This window comes from Asparagus officinalis, chromosome 4, assembly GCF_001876935.1.
Source record: "Asparagus officinalis chromosome 4, Aspof.V1, whole genome shotgun sequence".
NCBI lineage: Eukaryota > Viridiplantae > Streptophyta > Magnoliopsida > Asparagales > Asparagaceae > Asparagus > Asparagus officinalis.
Genome location: NC_033797.1, coordinates 116,369,057 through 116,394,325, shown reverse-complemented (window position 1 = coordinate 116,394,325; position 25,269 = coordinate 116,369,057). Strand labels below are relative to the sequence as shown.

Genomic DNA, 25,269 nt, shown 5'->3' with positions numbered 1-25,269 from the left:
TTGCAATTATTTACATAGTAACCAACCTTTTGTTGAATGAAAATTCGTAGGCGTCATGGGCATCGCCCGACACCAAGATAAATCGGGAGCTTCTTTGACCATCGACATTTTCAGAAAGAGGAACAAAACAGTCCTCTGGAGTTATCGTATGACTAACTTGTAGAAACACCGATGAAGACAGCGCCACTAATATATGCCAACCATATATATATTAACTTAAGAAGGAAGCCTTTTTACTATTCAGTCTATTTATTATAGAAACTCTCAAGGAGAAATAAGTAAAAGCGAACAAAACATGTCTCAAGTCCAACATAACCATGGCCCTTGATGTGCTAGCTCAAACAACACAACACAAGATCACACCAGAGATCACTTAATACAATAAGAGAATCTGGAGCATACGAAGAATTACAGAACTCATGAAATACTCTCTGCACGCATACTCCCTAGCACCAACCCTCTAGTCCTGCATACCGAAAAATATTCGGATGTTAAATCTCCAATTAGACAAAAATGAATACATAACAGGTCAAAAGTGGCAAAGTTGCAGCTAGTACAGAGACAAATTTTTGAAGAAAGTATGTTCATCCAAGGCCTTGCTGACAGAGAACACATGGATTTATATAATGAAAAAAAACTAAAAGCTTGATCCATATAAATTGCTAGACAGCGATAAGCTATCAGCAGCTAATATTTCTGAAGAGGAGACTTCCATAGTTAATATTTCGATACTTGAATAATTTGAATAATTTGATAGTCCGATACTTTAATAATTTTGAACGATGATATGTTTCTCACCAACTTACAATACTATAAACTACTTAACAGGCAACTATATGCATAGTACATTTGCCATGCAATTAAGCTTAAACTGAAAAGTTAATGATGACAACGAGATAAAATCAACCCACAAACTTTTAATCCAGATGAAACATAGGAATATAAGAACAACTTTTCGCTGGACATTATGTTGAATTTAATTTGCCTTCGTCTTTTATACAATATCTGCTCTATGTTCCAAGATACCCCTCCCAACTATGGTTATCTTCAAATTAAGTACCTAACGATGTTCCTTGATGAAATCTATATTATTGATCATTGCTTGTAAAGCATGCTGTCAATATTTTCTCTTGAGCTCTAATTTCGGTAGAATTATATACAGTGTCCTAACTCAGGTAACATGTCACCGGTGGGTGATGTTTGGAACAATGCCCTGGGTGAAGCATCATCTCCTCTGTGAGATAACATCACAGTGGTGATTGATATATTCAATCGACCTCCTGTTACATCTCAATTGATAGCTTAAAAGAGTTAACAGAATTCCACATATTGTGACACTGCCATATACGCATTTCCATGTTGTGTAACTCAAACTCTAGATTAGGGGAAGGGGTACTACATCTATCCAAAACACACCCCTAGCGTCAAGACCCATCAGATCTTAAAAACTTAGGGATTTTAAGAATATGGCGGTGTTCATCCTCGAGTAGTCTAATTAGGCGGCACATGAACAAAAATATCCTAAGGGTCCCCTTATAATAATTATTGTTTTTACTAATGCATGTCATAAACCATGCATAAACATATATAAAAACAGATAAATCTCTTGTTTGTAAATTTCCTTTCCCAGATCTTTTGGAAGGATCGCCAAACATCTAATCTAGATCTTCGGACAACGGCCAGAAAGCGACCACACTGTTGATACGACGAGAAAGCCCCATATATCACCCCGTGACTAACGCATAAATCATAGAATTGAGTGGAAGAAGATGATAGTACCATGTTTTCTACATCTATTTAATCTCTACATAAGTGCATATATATAGAATAAAGAACAAAACCCTAACCCTTAAGGATTAGGAACCAGTTCACTAAAGAACTGGTTTGAGCCCATTCAGCATCCACCCACTTAATTGGGCGGACCCCACCAATTACTAGCATATTCCCACTTGCCTTAGTTCTTAATGAAATAGTATCTTATTTGGCTAGGTAGGTTTTCTGTAACGCTTTCTATAACTTTGTTAGTTACTATTAAATCGCCTAGAGCCTAGGTAGGTTATAGAAAGCGTTAGGAGGCTAGGTAGGTTTTCTATAACGCTTTCTATAACATTATTAGTTATTATTTTGGCTATTTAGCATTTAAGTATGCATGGTTTATTGTGGATCTAGAATTGCTATCTATTTTTTTATAAATTATATAAATTTAATAAATATTTTTAACAATTATTATAATTAAATAATTTTAAAAATAGTCAAACGCCTAGACGCCGCCTAAGCGTATGGTTAGGCGTCTAGGCGCTGGCTCAAACGTCTAGTCTATCTAGTCCGCCTAGTGTCTTCTGTAACATTGATGTATCATGTACACATCATATACTATAGTCTATACTAAAATAATCAAGCAAAAAGTCTTATAAAGTCATCATCCATAATAACCTAAGTGTCTGATGTCTCAAGTAAAAAATCATCATTAAAGACGTAGCCCATAAGGCTCAAGTGTGTTGCACCAGCCACACGTAAATCCCCGATCAACTGAATCATAAAGATACACTTAATACAACATCCTCCTTCCCTTGGTTCTTAATGACATAGTACCTTATTTGGATTTTATTCGATTTCATAACTAGTCGTCAATACGCCATCATAACAAAAAAATATATCAAGCTCTACATGTCGCGTTACAGTCAGATTATCCAAAAATCTATACAACTAGGCTGCATACAATCCTACTGCATATAGTACCGCATATTGCGATCCAAGTGGAAAAGGGCTATGAAGTACTGCTTCTTACTACTCTAAGAAATGACCACATCATTCAGTAAGAGTACGTAACTAGACATTAACACTCGCTCATCCAGATTGTCAACTCAGACGACATCTGAATATCTCTATATGCAAGACTCCATTCTCTCATAGCATAATACATAAAGTGCAGTCTGTATCAAATATCTGAAGATCCTCTTGACTCATCCCAATGAGTCATACCAGGATTTAACTGATGCCTACTCATCAATCCTACTGCAAAGGATGTGTCGATCATTGTACGCATACATAGCTACTAGCTACAATAGATTCTTGACATTTAACTTATTTGCTTTCATGTTAGGACATTGCTCTATACATAGAATTTGACTCTTTGCAATTGGAGTCTCAATGATCTCCATGCTGCATCTGATTAGCAAATTGTCATCGATATATGATACAGATCTCAAACTTCTATCAGCATATTAGTGTTGGTGGACCTAACCCGTCATGCTTGACGTTGAAAACCCGTTCATTTTGAGTAGTCTCGCATTTATATGGAAGATTCATCTAGTCCCAAACTTTAGTCTTCCTCATGCTCCCCATACATTATACTTCCCACTCTTTCGCTGCAAACCTAGAAATAGTGTCTCACATGACTTGGGCTCCGCAACAGCATGCGGTGCTACCATGAACATTTCCTCGTCAACTAGTCCATGGAATGATCTCGGATGTTGCTGAGATTATGTTAATGGCTCCGAGTTATCTAAAAGTATCACGCTCCCACAATCCCTAGCGGGTAGACAAACCAATTCCTCTTTCATAGCTGGATCCATGACAGTCTCCTCGATCTCATATGAACCCAATTCTTGACCTATTTTTTCTCTGTGCAAGAATCATTCTCGAGGAAATTAATATACAACTCTCTAGGTTACAGTCTCATGATATTGCTCACATGTAAACACAACCCACAGTGTCTAAAATAGTGTATGAAAATACACTTTAATATTCTATGGTCCAAACTTCTCATCTAATGAAAAGTAGTGTATGAAAGCGGCACTTCCACATGGACGTAATGATCCAACACCAACCACCGGTTGTCCATGACTCATAAGGTATCGACTATATCGATCTTGAAGGTACACAGTTCAGATTATATGCCACTTTCTTTAGCACATCTCTCCAAAATCTAATGGGTAGCTATTCTGAACCAATAGAGTTATATTCCTCATTTCTGCACCGTCATTTTATAGCAAAATATGGGATATCGTTAACCATATGACTTTTCTTTCCTTTAACATAGTTCCCTGAACTTTCAAGATAGATACTCTCACGATTAATGTGCAAAATCCTAATGCTTTTGCTCAACTGAATATTGATTTAGCAATGGAAACAAATTATCAACTAGACGTGAAATTAGGTAAACGTTATCGCAAATAAAGTAATAAATATGAGGAATTAACGTGTTCACTTAGTACCTTCATAAATGCCTATATATAACAAAGTGAACAAATTACAATTGAGGTGCTCATAGCCTTGCTAAATGACTTTCTAGTAATTATACCCTCGAGATCATTCTCGTAGATGGACAAATACCTTAGTACATATACCAAGGCTGCCATAGGCGAGCCTTCACGTCTCCACTAATATGATTAGTCTACTATACTATAAATCAGATCTAATATTAATTCATGACATAAGATAAAGTAGAAGATAACCCAGCTATCTAGTAAAGAGTCACATTCTAAAATCAACGAAGTGATTAGTTTGGCTTTTATAAGTAGAGAAATCGTGCAGCAAATTTAAGTTACCCACAAACGGGAAACCAACTAGAACCCAACAAGTCTTACTATCGAGAGACGACTCCTAAGTTTTTCGATTTTGCGCCCTTATGCGCGAAATGATCGACTTGCTCGCAGTCAAATCAATTGCTCTCTTATTATTTAGACTTTTAATTGGCTTCTTTTATTTCAAAATCTATTCCGAAAAAACTCATGATGGAGCCATTGCAATCAGGGCTCTCAGCCTTGGGCCTCGGGGAATCACTTTCAAAGCTGAATTAGACATTTTAGCCTTCAACATGTCTTGGTGTTTAGACTCCAACTTCACTTGCGATGCGATCTGCAACTCCTAAAGTTATGTAAAATCCTGATAACCGCCCGGATCTGCCACTTCTAGCTACACCCAGCTCCAGATATCTCATGATCCCTAATCATGAAGACCATCATACGAAGGTGAATTCAATATTCTGCCTAGCAATCATCTCGTTTGAATCCGACTTAATGATAAGAACTTGAATCTCATTGAACAGACTTATCTAATTCTCGCATTAAGAGCATCCTGAAAGCTTTTTGCATTCAAATTATCATCATACTCAATAAGATCACTCATCTTTGCACTCCACCTGGTAAACCACATTGAACAATCTTGTCACTTCCAGATCTTATACTGATTGGCCTCAAATCTCTGAGTCCGAGTTGTACCATATTCCGACTCAAATATATCACCTCAATATTCACCAAAATCTCCTGCTCCGAGGAGAAAATAGATCTTTTGACAAAGGTTTCTCAACTACTCGGTCTCAGACGAACATCAGAATAATTATTTTGGTACCTTAAAAGGAGTAAGACACTCTAACTACGCATACGTTAAGATTATTCACATATATATAGAGTAGTGCTCTTTCTTGAATCCATCTCATCAAGTTTTTTATACCAATAATAAAATTACATCCCAAAGAAAGAGGTCTACGGCCCCAACCAAGGTGTTCAAAGATTTTAAAATTCTTGGTTGGGGTTAGGTAGCGAGCCCCGCCCGCGACGAAGCCTGCGACGACGACTAGCGCCTCAGCCTCTAACTGGCCCTCACAAAACAGCATTATCTTTATTTTTAAACCAATCGACCAATCGCCACCGCCTAGCAACCGCGGTGGTTGGGCAATGCCTCTAGCACCAGCGCTAAGGCTATTTTCGTCGAGTCTCATTACCGATCAGCGGCCCTACCTCTAGCAGCGCGATCTGACATCGAGTTTTTTATAAAGAAGTACCGTCGCTACCAACACCCAGCACCGAAAATAGCTGGCCTTCAGCGCCCAGCACCAGGCCGCCACCCTCNCGCCGCTAACAGCTCCCCTGAAGCCCACGTCAGTTGGATCAAGGGTTTTGATTTTTTATTTCAAAAATTCAAAAAAAAAATTATTTCTAAAAAATTAAAAAAACAATTTGTTAATTTCAAAAGAAATTTAGTAACTCCCTGATTAATTCACAATTTCCCACTAGTTCATAAAAGCTAAGTTTTTATTGTAGATCTAACATCCCGATGTCAAAAAATAGGATTTTTACACCAAAACATTTATTTTTTTAATAAAGATGAATTTTTTAAAAAATTCATACCTTTATCAGTTCTAGAGACTAATATCACCATCAAGAAACGAAATCTAATCTATACAAACATCTGATGCAATAAAAAAGATCTAACCCTAAAACAAAATAAAAAATGCGAGCATCCTTGATCTTGCTCTGATACCAATATAAGTCATGCATAAACATGGATAAATCTGTTGTTTAGAGATTATCTTTACCGGATCTTTCGGAAGGATCGCCACACATTTAATCTTGATCTTCGAACAACAGCAAAAAGACAATCACACCATTGATACGACGAGAAGCCTCCGCATATCACCCCGTGACTAACTAATAAATCATAGAATTGAGAGAGGAAGATGACACTAGAATGTTTTTCTATATGTATTTAATATCTACATAAGTCAATATGTATAGAATAGATGACAAAATCCAAACCCTTTATTAGAATTAGAAACCGGTTCACTAAAGGACCGGTTTGAGCCCACTTAGGATCCACCCACTTAATTGGGCGGACCCCACCAGTTACTAACACATGCTAATCATTTGAAGCTCAAGCACAACAATTGTGTTCAGCAGTCCTTTGTTTCATAGGTCAGATTCGAGAAGCATCCAAGAAGGTTGTCAATTCAGTTTGGCGTGCTTTTGTTTTTTGTTACTTGCATTTAATCACATTGTTAACTCCAAAATATCAACAATTGCATAACCTTAGTACTCTACCTTAATATGATGTAAAAGTGTTACTTCCAAGTTAGCCCTTTGGCTATCCATCTCATTCAGCATATGGAGGAATGTCACTCCAAGCTCTCAGGTGACGGGAAGAGCCTTTAACATTAGGGCCCAATGACATCCACAACTTCTGAATATCACTCTCTCTAAATACTAATTAAGGTCAGTGTGAATTAAAAGCAGCTCAGAGAGTAAACTGATGACTATTTAGCTTCTTGAATAGAAACATAAAGTAAACCAGTGCAGCTGGTTATACAGATACAATAATTATGCTCTAACATTTATAAATATTCCCTTAATGAAAAATATATATTAATTGATGTCACAGAATAAACAATGCAGAATAATACATGACAAAGACAATAAGCGGTATCTCAAAAGAATAAGAAATGGATTGCATACCTCGTCGTCGTCGTCGTCATCCTCTTTCTTGAGGCGCGTAGTTCCTCCTTCCTTGCTGATGGGCAATTTCATTTGTCCAAAGGGAGTGTCCACATCAATATTACCCTTCATTGAATAACCAGTACCCCTTCCCCTAATCATGTCCCATACAGCAGAACCGAAGTCCTTAGGCTTGAAAGATATGGGAATCTCCATATGAGTAATTCCATTCTTCTCAAGTTTTGTAGTTTTTGTGAGCTCTGCACTCGCAATGCTAACATCAGAAAGCCAGAATTCATATTCTAACAAATTTAGTCCCAAGTCAAAGTCATTTTTGTTCTCAAGAGAGAGGTGGAGAGCTGCAGTAGTTTCTTCAAATGAGAACTTCTCAAACTTAATCTTATCAACATCAATGTCAGGCTTATATGGAACAGGGATCTCGCCTGTCTTCTTTAAAGGCAGAGTAATCCTTCCAAAAATAGGTACATCCACTATAAGATCAACCTTGATTTTGTACGGAATAATGCTTCCTGGCTTGATATCAGTATAGGTGCTCTTTATATCATCATAGATCAATGTCACGGGTATCTTGACTGTTTCTGAACCATGAGCATGGATTGTTCCCGCATCTGGGATTAATCCAGACACAAGTTTCCTCCCATCGCTTTCAATAAGGTAGTTTATGTCTACGAGGGGGATCGGAATTGGATTAGGGTTTGTGATCAGCACGTCAACAACAATCTCTATCATCTTCAAATTGATTTTAGGAATGTGAACGGCAGCAACATCTGCACTAGGCTTTCCAAATCCAACAGCCCCCTCAATCTTCTCCCCGATGTCATGAATGAAATCCTTAACCTTTTCAATGAAGCCCCCCTTGTCTTCGTCCTTGTCCTCATCTTTGTTTTCTCTCTCCTTCACTTCTCTTGCAACAACTTCCAAGTTATCAGAGGATGCCATATCTATTATTCATTAAATAGAGTTAGCAAACAATATAACAAACTCGATAATTTATTTTGAAATAAAGTTGAACAAGCTACTTTAGACTCCCGTAAGACACTCTGACATCGCATTTGAAAATTCAATTATATTTAGGTTGTGTTTGGATTCAAGGAATTGATTTCAAATTCCAGAAAGAGTTTCAAATTCAATTCCTTCGTTTGGGGAACATCCGAAATTCAATTCCAGAATTCTCAATTCCAAGTTCATGTTTGGAAACTTTAGAATTTCAATTCGGAAATTTTTCAATTTGTTTGGAAACTAGTAGAATTGCATTTCTAAACTAGAATTGTAGTACGAATACACTTTAGAAACAACATAATCAATTTACACAACTTATGCATCAAAATTGGTGGAAAGAAATGCTTCGAATAGTATATCAAATTATCCAACTAACTTAGCATATAGATAAAATGCCTTAAAATCTCAAATGCAGGAATGTTAGTAGTTCACCTAATAATCAACATAAAAAATCAATAAAATTTTGTAAACTCATCCACCACTAGCAACTATAAAAGTAATTGAAGTAGAAGCTTCAAACTTTGCATATAACAATTCAACAAAGCCAAAGATCTAAAATATCCAACAAACACAAACCAACAAAAGTTACCATCTCCCGATCATAAAGTGTCATGTTTAAGTTGCTCTCGCACTAGTTTCTTTGATGCTACTTTTACATCTGATTAAAATGAAAGTTTCTTTCTAAATTCTTGTACTCTTTACACTTTGTATATATCATTGTACCTTCCTCTCCTCCGTTCAAGAAGCAAGACGTGCTTTGCAAGGTCTTGAATCACCTGAAACAACAATAAGACTAAATTAGCTCCATCATTCTCAAAGACTGCAGACTTGCAACAGGAAAGAAATTTTCCCATGTCATATGTGGCTCTTAAAAAACAGAGGAGGCCAAGAGGATCGTGCCCACTGGGGAACAAACAAAACTGGTGATATTTATGGCCCCGGGTGGATTAGTGAGATGTATGGATATTCATTTGGTGCTGCAGAGGTTAGCATATAGTATTCATTCTGTTACCTATTCCTTATGTCATATGTCATTTTAATATCTCTCTAACAAGACTTTGTTTCTTCTAATGATCTACTTTTTTTAAACAGGTAGGCCTTCATCACAAGATAACTGATGATTTAGTGATCTACACTGGTTATATTCTAATGATCAGAAAAAGTCAGGGAGAAACTGATAGAACAAGAAGTTAGGACTCAAGATATATTTATCATATACCCAAAGATATTGCTAATTTCTCTCAAACACACACACTACCAAATGGCTGACTTCCCTATTAGTATTCTTCAAGTGAAACTTTGCAATTCTTTCAAAGCATGAATTTGCTGAGAGATTATAAGTGGTTAAAGGGATAATAATTAATAAAAGAGGGTAATATGGGTGTTCACTGTAATGACCAAGTAATCTGAGAAGTGGACTTTTCAATCAAAGAGCATGTAGCCAACAAATTGTCTTCATGAGGCAAGTGTTTCATGGTAATAGATTTGACCAGAAACTTTAGCTAAAGGGATCGAGTGAACATTATATAGGTGTCATAATATGGTCTTTGTAAATCAACAAAGTATAATTTTAAGATGTACAGCATAAATATATTCTAACTGAAACCAGGCTAAAAGCAAAAAAATATTAGAGCTTGGCCCTTCATTTAAAGAAATGACTAATGAGCAAAAGATAGATTAAAAAAAACTTATTTCTCTACCAGACAATAAAATCAAGTCAAAAAAATTGATATGTAACGCATGATCTGAAGATAATCAAGAGAGTTAAGGAACACTATCAATTTTTAAACAGCAACTGTTTAGTCTAAAAACACCAAAACTGCCAAACATTAGACAGTTCAAAATACCAAATCAGGAAAAAGAAAAGGACCAATAATCATAAGAAATCTTCAAAAATGTTCAGACATACAAAAGCTTAGATTATACAGAAAAAAAATAAACCTTTCCAACAAAAAGTGAACCAAATAGATCCCCACTAAGTCATCTAACATTAACATCACACAAACATAAAACCAAAAACAATTATTCCAAAGAAACCATCAAAAGGATGAACTTTCTCTAAGCAATAATTCCCTAAAAACAAAACCCATCAAAAATAACCCCAAAAAACCCAAATTAAAGCAAAGAACAAGGAATCAAGCAAAACCAACCAAAACCCAGATCAAAACTTACCTGAAGAAATTCCAACAGAAACCTCTCCTTTATTAACAACAGGGGAGCCTATATCATCACCATCACCACAGCTCATCACCAAGAGATCATGAAACAGTGGGCTGTTCTCATCTCCACCCATCATCACAACCGCCATTATATCAGAGACCCCTTTCAATTATAAGCACTTCTTCCTCTGTCTCATGGTAGTAAGAGAGAGAGAGAGAGAGAGAGAGAGAGAGAGAGAGAGATGGGTGTCTTTTGATTAGAGAGGGGAAGGCATTGAAAAGTAAAATGTGGGGTTTTGGATCATTTGAAGCCGCTTTTTGTTTATGGCAACAGTGGACAGAGGAAGAGTTCAGAAGAGTTCAAAATTGTGCATACCACTCTTTAGGTAGTAGGAAATTGAATATTTTTACTAACTTATGCAAAATTTGCAGGTATTCATGATGGAAGCTAATCCAAACGAAAGGCGTGGCATATTCTTACACACGTCTATACCAGTAATTTAAACGCGAAGTGCCTGAGCGCTCGAGGCGTTTTGGAAGCTCATAGCCTTGCTATATTGTCAGGCACTGGGTTGACCAAGGCAAGCGCCTAAGGCACTTCTAGATCCCCAGGCACTGTTTTTTTCAGCCCAGGCGAGGCGCTAAGGCGAGCGTTTGAGGTCGAAATTGTGACTTTTTGGTTTGGGGTATATTCATACCCCAAATAAATAACTCTTTCAAGTGTACCTAATTGAATACACTTTCTACTAAAAAGGTGTAGTGATCTCACTTTTAATTGGTGGTAGGGCCCTAGTCTTTGTTTACTTATCTGTTTATCTATTGTGTGGCTATCATCTATTTCGTTGTACGCATGGAAAATTTATAATATTAAATTACAAATATGTTTGACTTAAGATGACTCTTCCACTCCTTTGTTTCTTTATCTTTTCCATAATCCAAATTCCTGCCCTACCTCTCCGAGAAGAAGAACAAGGTAAAAAGCTCAACTTTTTACCCTTTTACTGCTTAAAATTACTGTAATTAAAATTAATTTTCTCAAGAAGTGTTTTTTTGTAACTTTTATACTGAAACTAGTTTTTCCAACATTTTGTTCAAAACATTGCTTTTTTCTGATAATTTTTTTTCTGTATATCATTCTTTTTCATAAATTTGTTATTTTCTCCTAATATTTGTTTATGTGACAATTCTTCTTCTAAATTGCTTTTCATGAAAATTGTTTTTTCTTGAAAATTATTTTTTTAAGAAATTGTTTAGTTACTTGCATCACTTCCAAATCTTTTTTAGTTTTCTTCTTGAAAATAAACTCTTCCTAAACTTAACTTATTTCTGAGAAATAACTATTTCCTTAAAAATATTTTCCTAAAATTATTTATTTCCTAAAGTTATTTCCTTAAAAGTATTTACCTCCTAAAAGTATTTCCTAAATTTTATTTTTCTGAATTTTTTCTCCTGAAATTAATAATTTGATTTTTTTTAAAGAATTGGCGAGATGTCGGATCCAAGAAAACATCTAGCTTGGGAATGGACGAAATGTGTTGTGATCCAATGGGGAAAAAATACAAATGATACTATTTGTGTATTGTGTAGAAAGCAATCCAAGGGAGGGATTTACCGTGCCACCAAGCACCTTATTGGTGGAAGAAAGAATGCAAAAGCATGCGCAAAAGTGCCTCCCAATGTACGGGAGAAGCTCAAACTGTATTTTTAAGCAAACAAGACTCGAAAGGAGCAAGAGACGACTAATTTCTTTCCTGACCTTGGTGATGAGAATATGGTTGAGGTGGAAGATGATGATGAATATAATGGAGAAGATGTGGAAATAATTCAAATTAGTAAAACAAAGGATAAAGGCAAACAAGTTGCTATTGGAAAAGAGAGTTCGATAAAGTGTAAAAGAAGTAGAAATGAAGAAGCAAAACTAAGAGCATTGAGCAAGGGGAAGCAAGTACGATCACAACCATAACAGAGCTCCTATGCATAAATTTGTCACTCCTGGTCCACTCAAAATTGTGACCGAAAGAAAAAGAAAATTGAAGATGTAGCAAGCAACAATTCAAGAATTATATAAAAAAGAAGGGAGAGAAGCCATTGTGCAACTAATAGCAAGATTTTGGTACAATGTGGGGCTTGCTTTCAATATAGCAAACAAGAGGGGTTTCATGTGATGGTTTAAGCTATAGGGAACTATGGACCGGGATTAAAGCCTCCATCACCTTATGAGCTTTGACATCTTCACTTCAGAAAGAGGTGGAACACACCAATGTATCCATGAAATCTCATAAGGATGCATGGGGAAAATATGGATGCATTTTAATGTTAGATGGGTGGTCTGATCCAATGTTGAAAAAAACGCGTTTTGTAGCGTAAAATCGCGTTTAACGTGACCTAGCGGTGGGATAACGTTACGTGGCGTTTTGAAATAGCGCAAATACCAAATAACCTACACTATTTTGGCCATAGCGTACGATATATGGCGTTTCTTCATAGCGTTTGAAGACCTACGTTATTTGATTACTTTGATTAATGGCTGTGATCGGTGTTTTTCAGGCGCAAGGTGATCGTCTCATGCCCAGGTCCGCAAGAAAGAGGGTTCAGGTCCAAAACCGCTCCCCATGTTTAAAGCCGAAGTCAAAAAGGGGGAAAAAACAAAGAGAGAAGGAAATCAAGCTAGGTTTTGTCGATCACTTATCTTTCCTCCGAAAATTGTCTGCATCCTCCACGGGCGGCCACGAAGACGACGACGATCGGCCATGAAGACGACGAAGTTCGGCTCGGCAGCGCAAGGTCAGTTTATTTTTTCCGTTCTCTTTCTTTTTTTCTTTCGTTTTCCTTTTTTCCTTCAGCTACAGTAAAAAATAATTGGAACGGAATAGTTGCATACTTTTAATTTGTTATCTTAATTACTGTAACTATTTTACTGTAAAATTAAGTTAATTAACAGTAAAAAATTAACTATATTTAGGTTATAATTTGGTTCAAGTATATGAAAATTAAATACTGTAAATTGTGATATATTGATTTGTGAAATATTGATAAGTAAAATGAGAGTGAGAATGAAATGTTTTTTTTCATTTTGATGATATATTGATTTATAAAATTGTGATGATATATTGATTTGTGAAATTGAGAATTGCGATGATTATTCATATTTTTTTTATTTTGAATGTTATATATCTATAAATTATTTAAATAACAATAAATTATTTAACCTACGTTACGCTATGCGTTATCGCTACTGTAACTTAACCGGAGGTAAGCGTTACGCTATGCGTTATCGCTATTTTCAACATTGGTCTGATCAAAGGGACAGAACATTAATCAATTTTTTGGTTAACACTCCATATGGCATAATGTTTCTTGATTAAATTGATGCATTAGCTTATGTTAAGAGGGGAGATAAAATCTTCAAGTTGCTTGATGCATGCATTCAAAAAATTGGCCCAAAAAATGTCATCCAAGTTGTCACAGATAGCCATTCAAGTTATAAGTATGCAGGTATGTTTTTTTAATCTTGTCTAACTTTAATCACATTCAAAAGGTTCAAGTGGTAGATAATTAGTGAATAAGCAAGTGCTAATATTTTCTTATTCCTAGGGGGCTTTCGGATGTCAAATTTCCACATCTATATCGGTCTCCATGTGCCGCTCATTGAGTGGATCTCATGTTGGAAGATTTTGGAAAATTGTCTCGTGTGTAGAGATGTTTACAAAGGGCTATGCAACTGACCTCATTTATATACACCCATCCGAGTGGCCTTCGCATGATGAGAGATCTTACAAAGAAAAGGGAGTTGCTTAAGCCGGCAATAACAAGGTTTGCCACCTCTTTCTTAACTCTAAAATCAATTCACACGCAAAAGTCAAGCTTGAGAACAATGTTTAACTCATCAAGATGGAAGGCCACTCGATGGGCTAAGGATCCAAAAGGAAAAGCTATCGTCATGATTGTGAATTCTACATCCTTTTGGAATACCATACTTTGGATTCTTAAGTGTATAGGTTTGCTTGTGAGAGTCCTTCGACTTGCTGATAGTGAAAAGAGGTCGGCTATGGGTTATATCTATGAGGCAATGGATAAGGCTAAGGAAGCAATTCAAGCTTCTTTTGGTAATGAAAGAGAGAAGTATGAGGAGGTTTTCAATGTAATTGACAAGAGATGGGAGGTCCAACTTCATAGGCCATTGCATGTCACCGATCACTACTTGAATCCGGAGTTTTCTTATGCAAATCTTGAATTAGACGTGGTTCAAGAGATAATGCAAGGTGTCTATCATGTTATTAAAAAATGTGTCAGATCCCATAATATAAGATAAAATCACTAATTAATTACCATTATTTAGAGAAGCACGGGAGCTCATTGGAATTGATATGACGGTGTGATAAAGAAGTACCAAGTTACCCAGAAATTGTCTCTCATTTTGTATTGGTTCCAATCTTTACATCTACATATAGTTCAAAATTTGAAGTTCTCACGGCCACTCATTTTTCTGTAGATCCATACTAAAAAAAGGAATAGGCTAGACCAACAAGATCTTAACGACTTGGTGCTTGTGAAGTATAATCGACAACTAAAGGATCAATTGGTCGGAGGGATATCATTGATCCCATATCATTGAAGCATATTGATGAAAGCAATGAATGGCTAGTTGGGGTGATGGAGGATGAGGGAGAAGTGCCAGTTTTTTATGATAACCCTACATTCACTTGGGGAATAGTTGCTCAAGCTTTGGGAACTAATGAACCAACAAGGACTTTTAGATCTAGATTATCACGAACAGAGGATGGTGTACGTTCTTCTTGTTCAAGGAGAAGGATAAAACCTAGAGTACATGTGGAGGAAGAGGAAGCACTATCTTTTTCAGATTCATCAAAAGACGAGAACTATGTAGAAGAGGAAGATTATTTATCAGATGATGATGATGACGATGATGATGATGATGCTTGGGAAGAGGACGTGGTGGAGGATGATGACTAATAGATTTTAGTTTATAACATTTTGTGAAGTTTGACTGAGTATTTTTGTGGTTGTAGTAATGGGTTTATCTTGTTTTGTGGACATGATACATTTATGAACTTGAATGTTCATACTTGCTTAAACTTTTTATGTTAGTACTTAATACTTTTTAGTTACTACTTACTACTTTATTTAGATGACTTTTGGCTACAATTCATGAATATCTTGTTATGATGTAATTTAACTCATAATGTGTTTATATCAGTATTATTTATAAGTGTCATGATTTTTTGTAATATTTTATCACCTTAGCTTACTCAGGCAAGCGCCTTACTTGGCGCCTCTCGCCTCGAGCGATATAGGACTTAGGAAGCCATCACCTTGGTGTCGCCTTTCATCCATAAAACACTGGTCTATGCTTTAATTAAATCAAATCCCAATCCAAGAGTTTAAAACAAACATATTCTAGATAGCAGTAGATTTTTCTACATGCATTAGAAGTAAAACCCTGTATATGCTCTATAACATCTATGCATCAGCATGCAACATAATTCTAAAGACCCTAAACAACTGTATCTCGCATGCCAAATCAATAATTCTTCATGAAAACTCTTCAAATATGTATTACAGGAATTATAACTGAAATTCAACTTGAAGAAACAAAAAACTTAAATTATACATCAAAGATATCATAGGATGAGCAAGGCAATGCTAATCACTATAGAGGAAAGCTTGACATAGAAAATTGAGGCAATGCTCATACATACGCTAACTATCTTGCTGCTAGAACAAAAATAGAACAAGTGATCTAATCCTTACCTGCGCTGAGCAATTCACTGAAGTATTAAGTGTGTCTCTTCAACAAGTGTAAAATCTACAAAAAAATAAATTGTAGAATGAGAATTATACTAATTTATAAATCCTGGTCAAAGATATAGAACAAATAAAGAAACTAAATCAAAAAAAGGTATCATCTTTCACGCATGCAGATAGAGAGCAGTTAATTAAAAAAGGACCAGATCAACAAGAGCAAGAGGAACTGATATCGATTGAACCAGAATGAGAAAATTAGATCAATCGCAGCCTCAGCTAGAGATCCCCATAACCAATCGAAGCAAAGTTGGTGAATAGAAGAAGAAAAAGAGAGGTGAAAGCTCGAATCCCAAAATCTCAAGTTTGATCTAGGGTTAGGGTTTCCGTGGAAGTGGAAAGGATTGAGAGGGAGCTCGGTAGAAAAATCAATCAACAGAATAGAGTTTGAATCTAGGGACAAAACATAATATCAATTGAAGAAATTAATGACGACTGTTAGCCAAACAGAATATCGATTTTTGAAGATCAAAGAGAAGCTTATGAGCAGTTCAGATCTAGAGAGAAATTAAAGTGAAAAGAGAATATCGATGACCTGATTCAATAATTTGTTCCAGAAAAGAGAAATAACGTTGAGATCTTCACCTTGGATCAGTCAGACGGTGAGTACCGTTGAAAAAATAGGAAGCAAACAAGCAAAGCTCAAGCAGCGGTCTTTGGTCGGCGGAGAAATTATAGGCGAGTCTTTATAGTCACAGCTGAGTTCTGGTCACCGCCTAGTGTGGAAAATATGGGACAAATTTTCAAAACCAACCTATTTGGACTTTTATTCCCAAAAAAAGACCCGTTTCACATTTATTTAGAGAAACCGACCTAGTTTCAGCTTCAGCGCTGAAACCAGGTCGGTTTTTGAAAAAAACTCTCCGAAACTTCACGGGAGTTGAACTCCCGTGAAGTTTTTTGAACTACGAAACTTCACGGGAGTTCAACTCCCGTGAAGTTTCGGAGAGTTTTTTTCAAAAACCGACCTGGTTTCAGCACTGAGGCTGAAACCAGGTCGGTTTTTGTAATTATTTTTTAATGGGGTCGTTTTTTGGGAATAAAAGTCCAAATAGGTTGGTTTTGAAAATTTGTCCGGAAAATATGCTTACACTTCATGGTCCGCTACAGAGCCGGCCTAGGGGTAGGGCCACCAGGGCTACAGCCCGGGGCCCACAACTGAGGGGGCACTAGGGGGTGGGTGAAGAAACTATGGGGTGCACTAATAAATAAATAAAAAACCACAATTACAACTCATAGCAAGTTGTCAAGCCTCTTAGTCTTCTTCATCCCTACACTAGGCCGGCTCTGCTAGTGCTAATTTCCCATCAACCCACCAGTCACCTCTTCTTCACCTCATCTCTTCCAGTCTTTCTTCACCTCATCTCTTCCGGTCTTCCTTCACCAAATATTTTGGAGCTCCAATTTGAATGCTGTAGAGAAAAGCGAAACCAAAATCGAGCTCATTTCGTCGTCCAGGGAACAAACCCGAGCAAGTAGGAGGTCAGATCTCATTGATTTTGATTTTATTATGACAGAACTAAGTTTTGTGTGGTTCTTTATCAAAAAGTAGTTGCTTAATGAATAGTTATTTTTATCTGATCTCTTTATTTTGGGGAGAAATTCTTTTAGCTTCAAAAAAAATATTGTCTTGAGTCATACACGACGAACTCGGGGTAATTTCTAGAATGGGTTTGTTAGCATGAATTATTTGACTGGGTTTGTTAGCATGAATTATTGTCTTGAGTAATACGTATCTTTTTAACTTTTTCTTATTTATTATTTGATGTAGGCATCGAAAATTGCCTATAGGTCTCCACGAACGGTTCAGTGTTAAAGAGCGACGATGAACGTCACCATCCGATCCACAAGAGTCTAATTGACGTCGACGAACGACTGAAGTGAATCGACGAGCTACGTGAGCTGATAGGATCTCGGAACAACGAAGACCCGGACCAATCGGGAACCCGGCACCGCTGCAAAAGAAGCAGCGCCCTTCGTGTCCCGTTCACCCCACTGATAATCCAACCATCAGGAGCTCTTCGTCAGAATTCCAACGCATCCGAAAGCACTCGAATCCGAGTTGGGACGAAAAGTCAACGGCGGAACAACGGCAGAGCCTCGGACTGAACCGGGGCACCCAAGAGTATCTCGGCGAGCTCGAAACACCCGAGGGGTGTCTTGGCAAAACCAAGACCCCCCAAGGGTGTCTCGGCTTGGCCGAGCCACCCAAGGGGTGTCTCGGCCTGGCCGAGACACCCCAAGGGGTGTCCTCACTTTTTTACCCCCCCTCACTCCTCTTGGCCTATAAATAGACCCCTTGGGTCCTCATTCAAAGGGCTGGAAATCTTTGGTCTTGGAGAAAGGCTAGAGAGATGGAGGAGGATTTTTGGAGAGCCTTGGCGAAGCCCTGCTGCAGCGAGGAGTGAGCGAGCCGTCTACAGCAAAGGAGTCTTCTTCTTCATTCACCCCTTCTCTTTTCCTTAGTGTTGCCCCTTAGCGGTGATACTAAGTAGAGCGCATATCTCGCTTAGCCGAGATAGACGCTATAAACTTCTAGATCTCACGCGGATCGACGAAGTTCTGCTTCTATATCCCTTCGCGGATAGACGAAGCTCTGCCAGATTTTCTCGGAGCAGATCTGATTGCCCGGTGGTCCACGGATATCAACGTCCCCGTCACAGGCCAAAGACCCACGCAAGCAAGAGATGATAAACGGATCTTGCGTTTGTTTGAAAAGAGTTGTATTTCTTTTGTTTTCATTGTGTACCGGTCTTATAAAAAGGCTATCTTTTTGTTTCATTGTAACGATCGAAGTTGTAATGAATGCAGCAATGAATACAGCAACTTTTTCCGCAAACATTTGATTCAACAGAAACATTGGCTGGGATTCTTGATCTTTATAATTGGAAGTTTCAAGAGGAAGAAGTGAAGAACATATGCTCAAAATCCAGGTTTTATTGTTCTTTGTTCTTTGTTAAGTGTTTATTATAAAAATTAAAAAATGTTTCCTAAGAAACAACTTTCCGGAAATCTCAAGAGACAAAAAAAGAAAAAAAATGATGAAATTGCTCAAAGTTTAAGAGGATCTTTGAATAAATATTTTGTTAAACAAACCAATGCTTCACTTGAAAATTTAGATGAAGATGATTTACCAAATGAATATGAACACCCAATATTGGAAGAATTAGTAGAAAATGAGAATGATGTGAATGAAGAAATTGGTGATCTAGATGAAAATGAAAATAGTGATGAACCTTTCCTTGATGAAAATGAAAATATTGATGAACATTGCCATGAAAATGAATGTCCCGAAACAAGATTTGATTTGAACATTTATGATCCACGAGTTTGGGATAATCTTGATGCAAAAATGAGAGATTTACTTGTAGAAAAAGGTCCCCTAAGAGAAACTAATCTCAAATTCCCCATGGACGAACACAATAGACATTTTTCTTCAAATTATTATATTCGTACGTTACCAAATGGGGAAACTAAGGATCGAAAATGGCTAGTGTACTCAAAGGAGTTGGATAAAGTGTTTTGTTTCTGTTGTAAGTTGTTTAAAACAATGAATTCTAGAAGTCAGTTAACTAGTGAAGGAATTAGAGATTGAAACCATCTTGGTGAGAAGCTTAAACAACATGAAAGCAGTATTTGACACCTCACTAACTTGAGGTCTTGTGTTGAATTGCAAATCAGATTGAAAACAAATCAAACAATTGATACAGAATTACAAGAGCTAATCAAGAAAGATACACTACACTGGAAAAATGTTATTGTCAGAATCATTGCTGTTGTGAAATGTCTTGCTACACATAATTTGGCTTTTCGTGGAACAAATGAAAAAATTTATGAAGATGGTAATGGTAACTTTTTAGGCCTGCTTGAAATGATTGCAGAGTTTGATCTAGTAATGCAACACCATTTTCGACTCATTCAAGATAAGAAGATTCATTATCATTATCTTAGCCATAAAATTCAAAATGAGTTGATAGCTATTTTAGCATCAAATGTTAAACATGCAATCATTGAAAAAATAAAAACAGCTAAATATTTTTCTGTCATTCTTGATTGTACTCCTGATGCAAGTCACAAAGAACAAATGACTTTAATATTGAGGTGTGTAGATGTTTCAAGTACTCCAATAAATATAGAAGAGTATTTTTTAGAGTTTCTGAATGTGGAAGATACATCTGGATTAGGACTTTTTAATGAATTGCAAAATGTAATTGAGTCGCTTACACTTAATATTGATGATGTGAGGGGACAAGGTTATGATAATGGCTCTAATATGAAAGGAAAAAATCTAGGTGTACAAAAAAGATTACTTGATATAAATCCTAGAGCATTTTACATGCCATGTGGTTCTCATTGTCTCAACTTAATAGTTTGTAATATGGCCAACTCATGTGTTAAAGCAAAATCTTTTTTTGGAGCATGTCAATGCATATATACGGTATTCTCTAATTCAACAAAGCGATGGAATGTGTTACTTGATTACATAGATGGTTTGACTTTGAAATCATTGTCAACTACACGTTGGGAAAGTCACATTGAAAGTGTCAAAGCAATAAAATCTCAAGCTTCCCAAATTAGAGAAGCTTTATTTAAATTAACAGAAATTAGTGAAGATGCCAAATTGAGTAGGGATGCTCAAAGTTTAGCATCAGGAGAGCTTTCAAGTTTTGAATTTATATTAAGTTTGGTTATTTGGCATGACATTTTGCATAAGATTAACTTAGTTAGTAAAAAGTTACAATCTGAAGACATGCGTCTTGATGCTGCTGTAAGACAATTAGAAGGACTTGTGTTATTTTTTGAAAACTATAGAATAAATGGGTTTGTTTCTGCCATGATTGATGCTAAGCAAATTTCCCTTGATATGGGAATTGAGCCTATATTTCCAAAAAAAACGTCAAGTTTGTAGAAAAAGGCATTTTGATGAGGTTTCCAATAGTGATAGGGAACAACAATCAGCTGAAGAATCATTTAGAACTGATTATTTTCTTGTTATAGTGGATATTGCTCTTGGTGAATTGAAGAATAGGTTTGAACAATTGCATTGTTTTGAATCTATTTTTGGGTTCTTATTTGATGCTGCAAAATTGACTTCGCTTGATGATAATGAATTAAAAAGTTTTTGTGTGAATCTTGAAAATGCTTTAAAACATGGTGATGTTTCCGATGTTGATGCAAGAGACTTATTTTCAGAATTACAGGTGTTGCAAGTGATGTTACCAAAAGAAGCATATGAAACAGATAAACCATGGACATCCATTAAAATTCTTGAGTTTGTAAAGAGTGTGGATATGTTTCCTAATGTAATGGTTGCTTATAGGATATTATTGACTATACCTGTGACTGTGGCATCTGCTGAAAGAAGTTTTTCTAAATTAAAATTATTGAAATCTTACTTGCGGACCACCATGACTCAAGATAGGCTAAATGGATTAGCGATATTATGCATTGAAAAGGATATGTTAGAGAACATTAAATATGATAGTATAATTGATGATTTTGCATCTAAAAGTGCAACAAGAAGACATTTTAAATGATGTTTTGTAGTTGAGATTTCATTGCTATTTTTATTTTGTAGGTACATGTGATGATTCTTTGCTTCGATTAATTGTGGAGGATGAAAAGAAGATTGATCAAATCAAGAAATGCTTATGGAGATTTGGGAGGAAGCATGTAGACTCAAATATGTAGTTTTTCACTTTTTAATGCAATGTTTACAATCCAGAGGTACTCTTTTTCCTTCTTTTAATGCAATGAAAAGAAGATTGTCTTTTGTAAAATCTTATAATTTTAATAAAGTTAATTAGTTAATAATTTATTTATTTGTTTGTTTAATTTGTATAAATGGGGCACACAGAGAAAATTTGCCCTGGGCCTTAGAAAACCTAGGACCGGCTCTGGTCCGCTAGCATAAATCTCCGCTGTTGCAGGCTCTGCAGGAGGGAGGGTTAGGTAACAGGGAGACAGGATGAACCGGTGAGTAGCGAGGTGGGAAAGTCTCCATCTGTTTTCACTCGCACTCGGACAACAATTTACGTCTTCAGAGAATATTGGGTCCCGCAACGTGCGAATGGAACGTGGTGAAAATATTGAGTGCGCTTTGTTGATTCTTGGCGTTTAATTTATGAGCGTCATGATGGAATCGCAACGGAAAATTAGGAATTTATAAATCAAGTCGGATTTGGCCATGCTACTTCTGACTATCCACGGCCAGGGTGCGCTCAATTTGGTCCGGGGTCGATAGGACGCGATATGTCTTGAATTTGAGGTGTAAAAAGAGATGAACGGATACAAGATACTTTAAGGGGGTGTTTGTTTCATCAAAAATTTTGGCATTTGGTATGGATTATAAGTTTTGGAATTAAAAAGTGATTTTTTTTGTATTTTGGGATTCCATATATGGTGTTTGTTTTAAGAAAATTTTTAGAATATTGAATCCCAAAAGTGCAAAAAGTGTCCAATTTTTAAAATTTGTCAAATCCTCTCAATTGGAGAGGATTTTGACAAATTCCATAAATGGGTGTGTTTACCACTCAATTGAAGAGGATTTGACAAATCTCAATTTTATCTTTTTGTGGGAGTTAACCTCACCAAGATAGCATATTCATCATATTATAAATTTTTGGCATTTGGTAATGCTACAATTTGAGCTTGAAATAAACAAAATATTACAAATTGTAGTATTCTAAATCCCAAAATATTAATGAAACAAATAATATTTTAGAAATCCCAACTCATAACAAAACACCTATGGATTTCAAATCTCATGGTGAAATCCATATCCTAAAATTACAAGATTTGAAACAAACACCCCCTAAATCTCTGATAAATCACGGTTTTATGTGAGCTGTCATTTGGATTGATGGAGTTTTAGGATCTATTTAGCACCCAAATTGATAGAAAACGTGTGCTTCTGACAAAGACAAAACTAGCATAAAATTGTTCTTCAAATTTTCTATTGTGACGCCACTGGTTTCACACAAAGCTGCAGTCTAAGGTGAACCCAATGATGTCAAACATGACATGCACCCAACATTGTGCAATAACATGTTTATCATCACAAAAATATCTCTCTAGTGGAATCAAATAAAAAAAGTACGGGTACAAGCAAATAGAGTAAAGGTAAAATAATACAAGGAACATAATATAAAGAAGAGATATCCAATAATAAATATAATCATGTTCCAACAGAAGATAAGTATTACATCTGATAAGTCTGAAATAAGAGTAATAAATCTCTAACACAAGAGTCTTCTAAATACAGTACTAAGGCACTCAGCCTCCAACATGAAATACATCTCTAAAGACTGAAAACAAATAATAAACCACTGTGGAGCACTAATAAACTACTAATAGATGACAGTGAGCTAGATTGAATCTCCGTCAACCTACGACTCTCTGGATACCTGACTCGCTACCTGAAAAATGGAAATAAGTAGCATTAAAGTGCTAGCAAGAACATCTCCACCACCCTCAGGGGGAAGGGGTTTTGTGTATAAAAATACAAGTGATAACATATATAATATATGTTCGCGGGAAAAATTGTTTTCATTGATGTCATTGTTTTCATTGATGTCATTGTTTTCTTGAGCAACAGTTTATCGGTTACAAAAGATTCGGTTACAACAAAATCAAAGAAAAAGAAAAATCTTAAAAGATTACAACTTTTCTTTTCTGGAACAAATCACAAGATCCTGTTTTGCGGTCTCTTGCTTGTGTGGGTTCTTTGCCTGCGCCGGGGTTAATCCGTGGACCACCGCACGATCTTGATCCGGTAGGATCTACACGGTATGACGGGTGTTATTTCACGAAGGAAATAACAGCCGAGGGGATTATTTCACCAAGGAAATAATAGCCCTAAGTAATCGAAATCGACCAAGCGAAATCGATACTCTTCTCGGGATCAAAAAACCAAGTTTTTGATCCGGAGGATGACCGTGTGGATCTCAGATCTGATCTCTCTCGAACTCCTGCCTTATTTGACGTGGATGATCACCAAGAACCAGATCTGAAAAGTCCGAGTCTTCAAAGCTCCAAAACTCCAAAGTTTAATTCTCAATACAGCAGAGTTTCACCTCCAAAGTTTAACCAAAAATCCAACCTCCTTCTCTATTTATAGGTATTTCAATCCAGATCTAGGCTCAGATCTGGGCCCAGATCTGGGTGGCTCGGCCAGGTGGCTCGGCCACCTAGGTGGCTCGGCCACCTAGGTGGCTCGGCCACCTAGGTGGCTCGGCCACCTAGGTGGCTCGGCCACCTAGGTGGCTCGGCCACCTAGGTGGCTCGGCCACCTAGGTGGCTCGGCCACCTAGGTGGGCTCGGCCACCGAGCCACCTAGAGGTGGCTCGATTTCGGCCGAGCCCTCCAGGTGTTTGGTTTTACCGTTTTCTGGTTTTGCGCTTCATTCGAACTAGATTTGTTGATCTGGACTCTAATTTGGCAGTCCGGATCCTGATTTAGCAGTAAATCCGCTTTGGTGTTGTGGTCTAACGATCATGCTTGGATATATCGCCCGATGGTTCGTTGGTTTGTCGAATCACCGTGCCGAGCTGTGTTAAGGGACCTATAAGCAGTTTTATACGCCTACAGATACCCCCTCCAAAGTATTTCAGCCTCATTCTTTTATAGAAGAGTCTGGAATACTTTGGATATAATTGTCCCAACCTTCAATCGGTGTAACGGGACCTTGGAATGGCTTCTATTCTTGATTCTTTTAATCCTCCAGGCTATTCGGTACTTTGTCGAATGTCTGCAAGAGTTCCGGTGCTGCATTTATTGTCTGACCGTTGTCGGAATTTTGAACTTGAAGTCAATTCCTAATTTTCTGATTTTTAGCTCGTGTTTGCTGCTTCAACATAGAACCGACCATCAATTGTTGGCGTTGAGTCTTCATTTGCAACGCGTTGTCCGGTGTTTGACACAGTTTATACTCGTACGTCTGCTGGAGTCTTGAGAAGCAGTTTATACTCTTATACTTTTCGGAGCATTGTTGAGTTATCCTTAAGAATATTTTTTTAAAAAAATACTCTCCAGAAACTTCTCAACAAAAATAGGGA

At 36.8% G+C, this 25,269-nt stretch overlaps 2 protein-coding genes across 2 annotated transcripts; one reads left to right on the top strand and one right to left on the bottom strand.

Moving 5' to 3' along the window:
- Nucleotides 217-16,921, bottom strand: LOC109838014. The gene is made up of 5 exons (XM_020406424.1): nucleotides 16,799-16,921; nucleotides 16,163-16,217; nucleotides 8,955-9,007; nucleotides 7,233-8,173; nucleotides 217-466 (listed from the first exon to the last, which is right to left on the bottom strand). The coding sequence occupies exons 4-5, from the start codon at nucleotides 8,169-8,171 to the stop codon at nucleotides 461-463; spliced, it is 945 nt and encodes a 314-aa protein (XP_020262013.1). The 5' UTR covers nucleotides 8,172-8,173; nucleotides 8,955-9,007; nucleotides 16,163-16,217; nucleotides 16,799-16,921; the 3' UTR covers nucleotides 217-460.
- Nucleotides 19,197-21,904, top strand: LOC109839194 (zinc finger MYM-type protein 1-like). The gene is made up of 4 exons (XM_020407624.1): nucleotides 19,197-19,590; nucleotides 19,924-21,114; nucleotides 21,212-21,724; nucleotides 21,792-21,904. Exons 1-4 carry the CDS (start codon nucleotides 19,197-19,199, stop codon nucleotides 21,902-21,904), a joined length of 2,211 nt encoding a protein of 736 aa, XP_020263213.1.